The sequence below is a fragment of the Cariama cristata genome, unplaced genomic scaffold (genome assembly GCF_000690535.1).
Source record: "Cariama cristata isolate BGI_N322 unplaced genomic scaffold, ASM69053v1 scaffold21133, whole genome shotgun sequence".
NCBI lineage: Eukaryota > Metazoa > Chordata > Aves > Cariamiformes > Cariamidae > Cariama > Cariama cristata.
Window position 1 is genome coordinate 1 of NW_009609193.1, and position 10182 is coordinate 10182.

Below are 10182 nucleotides of genomic sequence, written 5' to 3' on the forward strand. Positions count from 1 at the left end.
AAGATTGATAAAGCTGGATGTAAACGCTGCCTTCTTGGGAGAGCGTCTGCGCCTCCAATTCTGGGGTGACAAGAGGAATACGAATGAAATGCAGGAACATGACAGTTTCATGAAACTGTCAGATTGTTTAGTTGGTGGACATTGACAAACTCTCTCAGCCAAAGTGCCTGGGTTGCTCTTCCAGAAGCTGCCTAAGCTCTTGTAACATCTTATCTCAATTTCTCAGTGTTTAGCTTCAGGGACGTTATTTCGGAGTGGCAAATGAGCAGACTCTTAGACCCTAAGCAGCGATGGGAGGCTATCCCATAAAAGCACAGTGCGCTCTTTGGGAGACTCAGCATTTCAGAGTTGAGATCCATAAATGGTAGGTGAGAAAAATGTGTGTTTGCAATATATCACATCACAAATTGCTGCTTCAAAGATTTGCCACATCTTTTTTTCTCCTGTCTTAACAGCTGGCAGAATGTATTCTTTTCTAGTCAGAAGTATGATTGTCTAGGCAAATTGCAGAGGAAGTCTGTGTATTTGTACAGTATCACCATTCAAATTTCTGGTAATATTTGTGGTGCAGTTCAGAAGACCTCTTTATTCTGAAAACTTGTTACGCCCTTGCTTGAAGCCTATTCAAGTGAGCTATAATTTAATTTACCTCTATGTTTAAGTGTACCCTTTAAATCTTGTTTTGAATAAGGATGGATGATAGTATATACAGAGGAGAACTACTGGAGCCACAGCTTAAATAAGATATACAGGGCTAGAAAGAAAAATGCAGACAAATGTCACCTTAGATGCCAAAGGTTAATTAAAAGTTAGTTAACCCCTACAGTGTACATTTCCTATATTGCTAAGGAAGAGAAACAGGTCTCTGAACACCTCTGGCAAACAGTTGTGCAGTCCTAATCAGCTATTTGCTTCTTTCCATGGATTGTGCTCGGTAGTCCCAGAAGGTGATTTACACCTCTTGTTTCCACTGATGTTATAGGGAATCAGTAGGAAATACTTACTGACAAATGGAGCACAGCCGGCTTCTCAAAAACAACCCAAAACCAGCAGATGAGGGCAGTGCCTTTTTACTTTTCGTACCAAATCCTTGTACTTTTAACTTCTTTCTTCAAAAGTGGAAACTTGGCTTCTAGGCCTTTCTCAGACTGAAGGAGTTCAAGTCTGCATCTCAGAACAAAGTTTTGATATTCAGCCACTAATCTGAGGCTACCTCTGCTGCTGGGTGAAAGCTGCTGAATTGGGAGCAGCCCTTGACTTTGGAAGTTTTATACAGCCAAAATTTAGTTGCCAATCTCAGCCGGAGTTGGTGTCCAAAAGTTCCTTCTATAGTCAACCAAAGAAGGAGACCTCTCCAGTGGGTGATCCATAGCAGCCAAATAAGGTTCACGTATTTCTACAAAGTTCGGTGCGTACAGCTGTTTGTATTTGGCTGTGGCAGGGACCTCTTGGAAGGGCTTAAAATAGCTAAATGAAACTGTACTTGACTGAGTTCTAGTGGAAAATCTGCATTACCCATGTTCACGTGATGCTGTGTCTCTTGTGTGTTGACAAAGAAATGCTTTTTGTTGGAGTAGAGTGATCTGGGGTGCTCTCCACTCCTCTCTCACAACACTGAAATCTTCATAAATTGCACTCGGGTCCAGATTTGGACTTCAACTGGTTTTCCACTTCAACTATTTCAAAATATTTTCTTGTTATGTTCCTAGCTTCTGGAACACTTTGCTGTCAGCGGGAGGGCGATGGGATGGATCAAGGACTGTTTCTTCTCTAAGGCATGCATTTCTGTCTGCTTGCCATGAAAGCTTTTGTGGCCATAGCCTATTATGGGGCAAAGAGAAAACTTTATGCCTTTCCAGTACTTGCTGCCTTGATGAGAGGGAAAGTCCGGTGTTCCTCTAGTCTTTTGACCATGGGGCTTTTTCATGGACCCCAGGGTTTCTCCCATACCAGAATGGTCCGGCCATGGCCGGGGCCATGTCGGCATGCTTGCTTTCTCAATAACCAGCCAATCTTGTCCAGAGGGTGCCTTGATCTCATTCTCACAATTTATTGTAGAGCTGTCCAGTTACCTTTTGACACCACTTCATGGGTAGGAAGCCTGCAGCTAGTGAGGGACCGTAGGTACCAGCGCTGTGACTTTCGGTCAGGAAGGAAAGGTCCTGAATCCCCTTTCGCTCCTTCCAGAGGAGTTCCGTGTTTGCAGAAAGTTGTTTGAGTGAGAGTTCGGTATCTTAGAGGTCAATACGTGGCTCTTGCCATGGAAGCGGCTGACTTTTGCGCTTCCCATTGAAGGGGCTGCCATGTTTCCTAAGGAAATGCAGGCAGCAGTGCTCGAGGGCATGCTTCCTCGGTTCGATGTGTAGCCACAAGGTCTTGAACTTTCTTCACAGTACGCTCAGTGAACAATTTCAGAGCAAAGTCATTGACCGAAACTTGCATAGCTTTCATTTCTACCTTCTTTCCTGAGTAAATCTTGTGGAAGATTAAGCAAGTCCTGAATCAGGGCAGCAGGATTTTTCTCAGAGGAAGAGAATATGTGTGGTGAGGAGGGCACCCCATTTTCCTTGCTTTCCCCATCCAATATAACATCATAAACGTGAGCAGACCGGGAACAGGATGATTTGTCATTGTTAATGGCTTTTTTTTTTTCCCCTTTGTTTTTCTAGGATCTAGTTCAGGATCAAAATTAAAAGTTCCTGAGCTGAGTATAAACGGCACACAGCACGTTGTTCAAGCAGGCCAGACTTTAAATCTCACCTGCAGGTAACGAGCTGAGTTGGATTCTGATAATTTGGCTGGGAGTTCATACACCTGACACTTTCCTTTTTTGTAACTGAAATCAGAAAAAAAATGAAACCTTATATTGTGGGGAAAGGTGGGGAGTGAACTTCAATGGCAATTGTTTAATAGTTCTTTGTTGTTTCTGTTGTTGTTTTTGGAAAACAAGATAAAAGAGAACCCCAGAAATAGCCTGATATAATAAAAAAGCAAGCTTGGGAACTGGAGCTATATAATTGCAGCCCAACATAATTGTTTCTGCTTCCTTATCTGTATTTGCAGGGGGGAAATGGTTCATTCATGGTCTTTGCCTGAAACTCTAAGTAAGGATAGCAAAAGGCTGAAAGTAATTAAATATGCCTGTGGAAGGAATGGGAAGCAGTCCTGCAGCAGTCTGACCTTGAGCAGAACTCAAGCAAGTGACACTGGAAACTATAGCTGCAGATACCCAACAAGTCCAGCGAAAAAGAAGAAGGAATCTACGGTCTATGTATTTATTAACGGTAAGATTACCTTTCTTTAACACTTCGTGGTGCTTGCACTTCAATCCAGCAAAATGAATAAGGCAGTTCAGCTGTGGTTAAATACAGGGTTTTGAATGGTATTTTCAGCCTTGCAAAATGTGATGATATTTTACCAATTAAGGTATAAAATCTGCTTTATCAGAGCTTGCAAATACATGTGCTGGTGTTCTATCTGTTAGGAAAAAAATGAAGAAAAAAGAAGACCCAATCCAACCAGTCTGCTAGAGTAAATAGACCTCCACGTGGAAGTAGACTAGAAGTGAATCTCTGAAATGGGTATCAGAAATCATATCTTACAGAATCAGATAATGGCTGATGAAAATCATGTATCTGGTACAATGTCCACTTTAACCTGTGTAGGATTATAGATTTCTAAGCAGCTGAAGGATGCCAAAGCTGTCTATTCACATCACTGCATTGCCTCATGCTGTAGAAAATTACTATTTGCATGTTGTCACATTCAAAAATGTACTCTGCAGTCCACATTACACAGATTATAAAAATCTAGAATAAATGGACTCAAACTAAACACAGAATTGTGCTCAGCAAACAAGTATTGTGTACTGTATGGGAAACGCTGGAACTGGGTCAGTTAGGCTATAACAGAAATTGCTTTCTGATCCTGTTTTCTTCCAGGATATTAATCAGACACTTCTCAGAACAGTTGAATTCAATAGACACAATAATAATAGAAGAAACTGTAAACCTTTTAGGGATTTAATTTAATTTTATATTTTAGTTTTTCTTGATTTTTACAGAATAAAATTAATAGATTACTGTAAGATACCAGGATCCACAGATTTTGAAAGTCCATATTACAGAGAATGTGCAACTGGAAGTTTTCCAAACTATGTGTCTGCTGTTTCTAACGAGTTCACATCAGAGTGAATTAGCCTTTGTTTTCATTTTGTGACACAAATAGTGGGACTGGTGCCGTGAAAAAGCAGAATGAATTGGACCTTTTACTACAATGACAGAAAATAAGATAGCTCCCCCCACTATTGTGCGTTGCTTTATTGGAAGAAATTATTGAATAATTTGTGCTGTTCATCCTGCTTTCCATCATCTGAAATATACCACAGAATGTTTTTCTCACCGAGCCATTTTCATATAACTCCCTGGATATCCAACTACAGATGCATCCAAGGAAGCATAACCAATGCAGGTTATTTATTAGTGACCAAGGTTCCTGCTACCTAGGAAAACTTACAATTTTCTTGGATGACTTTTTGCAAGTTTCCCGTTCAGGGGATCTTCTTGAACGTCCCACTCTGGATGTCATCTCTATCTGAGTTCTACCCACGACCATCTCCATTCACCACATGAGAAGAGCAAGGATGGTTGTGACTCTGACTGAGAACCTCTCTGCTAAACCCACTTTGCGATATAAGAGATTCCTTTACTTTCTCTTGGTCTCTTTCCTGTTTGAAGTGTTAATTTTTCTGGACCCTGAAGTTTTACGAACTGAAGACACAACCAGTCTTTCTTCACTGCTTCCTGAATTGTATGTAGCTTGCTTGCATCTGAAAGAGATCCTCAATGAGATGTATGTGAACCAAGGTTATCTGCCTAATTCATATGGTGATGGAAGAGAGACGTATCATTGGAGAAACAGCTTTTGGATAGCCCTTTCCCCCCGCCCCCAATAATCTGTTAAGGCAGACTGCCTGAGTGTCTTGGTTTTGCTGATTTTTCAAGGACATTCAGTCATCAAATGTTGATGTCACTCTCGAAGATAGGATTAGATTACATTTCTCCTCCTTCCTTACTCGCCAAAAAAAAGTAAAAAGTTTAAGGGACAAACGTGTATCAAGCTTAGACCTCTTTGGCATCTTAATTTTCTGAATTTGACAATCCTTTTGGTTGAAAACCGATTTCTTGGTGCTAAAGTATTGATTGTGTCCTAGTAAGCACATATGAGAGTCAGGGCAAACTATTGATAACGAGGGAGGCTGCATGGTAACTGCTCATGTAATGCCTGCCAAAAGCGTCACTCTGCCCTAAGGTGGGGAAAGGTATATTAGTTCTCCAGAAATTTACAATTTCAGGAAGAACTGTTGAGTAGGTTGAAAAGAAACAAGATGGCAAGTACCAAAACTCACCTTTTCTGATCAGTGTAGCATTAGCATTTGCAAAGAAAATACTGAAGGAATCTTCATATAAGTCATTGTTTCTGTGAACATGCATGAAATTCAATTATCTGCCTCAAGTCGGGGTGAGATGGGGGTAACAAAATCCTCTGTGAAGACTACCTTTCCTGAGTTTAGTTTTATTTTAAATGAATTTGTGGGTGCTTAGGAAATAAACATTTGTAAAACGTGGGTCCCTCCTAGTTTTGTATTGTTTCCTGTGGCAGGACGTTGTGTCAGTCCATTTCCCATATTAGCTCCATGTGGATCACCGAGGTGCCTGTTTCCCATGTCTTAGCATGCTGCAGATCAGAACAAATAGCTGCTATTTACAAACACCGAATCCGAATTGGGAAAGTTGATATTGTTTGTACAGGAAGTCATCACTTACTGGTTTTAAAATGTTATTCATTTCCGTAATTAGAGTGATACTGAATATGAACTGGATTTAAAAAATAAATAAATAATAAACCCAACAATAAACCCAGTAAGCCCTTTGGTTCAGTAATAAGTGGATGCAGTGGCAGAAGATGACCTTCTATAGACAAAAACAAGATGCAAGATGATGAGAAGGAGAGTGCAAATCCCACATCCCCCAGGATGACTTGAAGCATTTCTGAAGTCCGGTGTTGGGTGATCAAGAACAGGCAGGCTGGTGACTTCTCCTACAGCAGAAGCTATTCCTGACACCACCCTGCTTTCAGCTGGAGAGGTCACTACTGAGTTGCACAGGGGAGTGAGTGTGCAGCGTGTGCCACAGCAAATCTTGACCACACACAGCTCGGGAGTTGAGACATCAAGCGAGGGAAATTATTTCTCTTAAGAGCCTTGGACTTTGCTCTAAGAAAACTGATGGCCTGAGTTCCACCACGAGCCGTGGGAAAAATCTGAAATGAAGCAAAACCTCTTTGCCAATTTCTCCGCTGTCTCGGACCCAAAGCTGCTCAGATCTTTGTTTTGTTATGCAACTGCAGCCTAGTAGTAAAATGGAAAGATTTGTAGTGAACACTCACTGCGTACGTTGGAGTGAGGCACGGTGAATTTTCTTCTTGAAAAGAGTTAATTATGGAACAAAGGCATTTAAGAAACACCAAATTATCAGCAAGCTGTTTTGAAACCTATGTAGATTTCCCTGGGGACAGTGCTAATGGCTTTTCTTTCTGCCTGCCTTTGTTCTGGTGTCTCCAAGACACTCTTTTCCCGTTGCCAAATCTCATTCACTTTCTTCAAAAATGTGCAGTTCTCCTCATTCTCACTCTCATCACCTCTTGCCTTCTATCAGTTGTTCCCATGGGGTGACAGAAGAAAAACATGTAAGTTCAATTATATTGACATGGCAAGGTTTGATTTTTGCGAGAATTTAAACAAACTTTGGTTCAAGTTGAAGTGTTGCTGCTTCCTGTGATGAAGACAGATTTCAGCTCTTAATATACAAGAGTAATGTCTTAATTCTGCTGCAACAGAGAATTCTTCTCTAAGTGAAGTTGTACTTAGCTTTAGGGTATTAACCCATGTCTCGGTCAGTGTTCTCCCTCTCCTCGTCTCTCCTCACGTCTCTCTCTGCGCATGTCTTCTGACCACATACTGTTCCTTGCAAAGTGAGACATGTACTGGTACTTCAATCAAGCACTATTCAAAATACTCTGTTTCAAAATTGGACCTGTAGGCTGAATCAGTTGTCTATTCTCTTTCTGTACTTAACAGAGAGAAAAAAAGGACCTACTGGTACGTATTTCTCACCACTGACTTTACAAGGAATCTGAAGAACAAGCTTAGAATAGGTGTCTTGCTTTGAGATTATTTAGGTCAGGTGAGACAAATCAGAGCTGGCTAATTAAAGGTACAAGTCCTGAGAGTACTTGTACTCACCAATACCTTGAATGTCAAACATCTCCACTGGTTTGGGGTATTTGGCTTGAGATGTGTCTCAGGTTGGACAGTCCAAGATGAAGGGCTTTAGCATTAGGGAATGGTTCAAAACATAAGCCTTTGAAGTGCCAAAACATGTGGGACTTTGAGTGCATTTTCAAGCTCTAGAGCTGTATTCTGCAAGTGCTGAGCATATGGCATCTGCTTGGGAGGTCCCCTTGTTGATAGATAGCTGGATCCAGCCCCAGAACTGACATGGATTTAAGATCTAGCTTGAACGGATTGACTGCTGTAACCCTAAAGGTACTATGTTGTAAAAGAGGGAGGGCAACCAAAGAGTTCCCCAAAAGGGTCTGTTAGTATCAGAAGCATCAAAGTCAAAATAATTCAACAGGTGAAAAAAGCAGTAAGACAAAACACGCTGAAATTTAACAGAAAGGGAGATGATCTTCTTCTTTTTCCTTTTTCCTCTTCTTATTCAGAAATAGTGTACTGACAGAGGAACCTGCTGAGGGTTGGGAAACTCTTCTTCCCCTGTGCCTTTTTTTCTGTCTTTGCTTTTGGCACAGTTTTAACGTATGAGCAGTACAGTTTTGGCTTACACCGTCAGAGTCAATAATATGGTAGCGCTTCTGTTATGAAAAGGAAACTAGTTGAAATTAAACTATGCTACAGCTGTATCAAGTATGCAGACACATTTTTAGCATCTAATGAGGTTCCTGTTACAAAAGAGAGCCCTCTAGGACTTGCTGACGTCAATCACCTATAATTGCTGTGCTTTTGTCATTGAGTGTACATGGACTTCACATCATAGTACACTGTGTTTGAGTGGAGCATCTGTGGAAGCCTTGGCAGCATCAAAGGCCACGCACTAAGCCTTCCAAGGTCCTTCTTCCTCACCAAGGCTTATAACTCCTCCTGAAACAGAAATACATTTCCAAGATGAACCATCACGAGGAAGGGATACATCTGAAAAAGTGTTCCTAGTGTCCATTAGCCTTTGTAGAGACCTAGATCTAGGTTAGCCATTCTAGAGATCGCTTTCTGAACATAGTAATTCCTCTAGTGTGGATTTCCTGACTAACGTGGGTAAGAATAGTTTTCCTTAAGAGTTTTAACCCTGGTTTATGTGTGTTACGGACCTACGTCGATGATAGCATAGTATAACTAGTCCCAAAGGAAAACAAACAAACCCTGCCTAAAAATCACTCTGCAATTATTTTGGCAATGCTTTGTGTCTGAATGTGCTCCAGATACAAAGTATTCCCTTCCTTTTTCTTTTTGTTTGCTTCTCCCCCCGCCCCCCTGACTTCTGTGATTATTAATTTATATCTTGAGTGTTCCTTCAAGGTTTAGAAATCGTTTGAATTTGAAGAGTATTATTTTACAGGCTAAGAAGAGGCAAGAGTGGAACTTCTTACAGATAAGTGTTGTGCTTCCAGACACACAAAAAGGGATTTTTTTTTTTTTTCTTAAGGAACATAGCCACCTACATGTGAGCAGATTGAATAGGTGTGTTTCCTAGGGCATGATTCATCTCATCGTAAAACGGATGTCTAAATGTGGTCGGATGAGTCCCATGGCAGAATTCCCCCTTTCTCCCCAGTGACAACAGTAAGAGTTTGGCCACCTAGCTCGGTGAGAAATGTCTGTATTTTAGATGTGTAAGCGAGATGACAGCCACTCTTGGTGTGCAAGGTTCTCCTCTAATTACTTCTGAACAGCCCTACAAAGTTAGCTGGGATAAATAAAGTTCATTAGGGTGAATCCCTACAATGGAAAGGGGAATTTGGCAGTTGATGCACTAACTTTAATGAAGTTTGCATGCCTGTGCTTTAGTAAAGTCTTTGGTCCTCTTCACATGCATGAGGGAAAAGGGTGTTATGTGAATGTGAGGAAACTGTTTTGGCTCTCAACCCCCCCAAAAAACATTAATGATGAGCCAAGTGTAAGTAGGTATTTTGGAAGAACTTCAGAGGACAAACTTTCAGAGATTTCAGGGAGCTCAGATTTTCCTGCAGAGACTTTTCTTCTTGCAAATGTATGTGTAAGTACTCTGACTTACATAGCTCAGATTATTAAAAACAAAACAAACCCAAGAACAGTAGCTGGAGCTTGTGGAAATAAAGAACCTCTCCATCTTTTGTGAATTTGGCATTTCAGTGTTGGCTAATTCAGTTGTTTGTGCAAACCCCATAAATAGCCTAGACAGGTTACTGATACCAGACATAATATTGCTTGTGTTAAGTCTCTTATCAAATTTGTATCTGGCTGCCAACCAGCTTAATAAAAAGCTGCTATTTATGTTCTTTAACAATATAGCAAGTGACCTTCAGGGATTTTGTGATTTCATGAATGCTTTTTGTGGTTTCATGTTGATTGTAACTGAGAGATATTGCAAGGAACACAGTCAAACCAGCACACAGTCATTAATTCCAGGCTCAATTTAAAAATACACTAGACTGACTTTTAAAGTAACCTTTAGCAGATGCAAATATTCTGGCTGTTCATCTTTCATTTTGCTACCCTTGCAGGCAGCTCTGAAGAAAAAAAAAATACAAACCACCCCAAAAAAATTCAAAAAACAAGGTCAACCCTCTTAGAAATTCCATTTCAAATCCCGATGGAGCTGAACGTGTAACTTGGATGTGGTCTTCAAGATGGGCCGATCCATGATGTTATTTCTATGTCTAGGGCTTTCTGAACATAAAAGTGAGTGAAGCTGGCCCAGAAGACGGCTGGCGGGAGGTTAGCTCATCCCAGATGTGCTGCCAGCCAGCTGTTCAGGGAAGGATGGCATTTACCTCCCCTCAGGAAGGAACTGGGAGGGAAAGTAGCAGGAGCCCCTGGCAATAGCTAGGGCTATGATGGGAGGGAAA

At 41.0% G+C, this 10182-nt stretch overlaps 1 protein-coding gene across 1 annotated transcript in view; it reads left to right on the top strand.

The window, feature by feature from the left end:
* Nucleotides 1-2669: 2669 nt before the first annotated feature.
* The window catches only part of LOC104159530 (vascular endothelial growth factor receptor 1-like), a gene marked incomplete at both ends in the record, with an annotated part of 23138 nt that continues 15625 nt past the window's right edge, over nucleotides 2670-10182 (top strand). Inside the window, 2 exons of the mRNA XM_009697465.1 lie at nucleotides 2670-2766; nucleotides 3064-3284. Of these exons, the coding sequence (XP_009695767.1) occupies nucleotides 2670-2766; nucleotides 3064-3284 (318 nt within the window). The remainder of the gene's footprint in view (nucleotides 2767-3063; nucleotides 3285-10182) is intronic.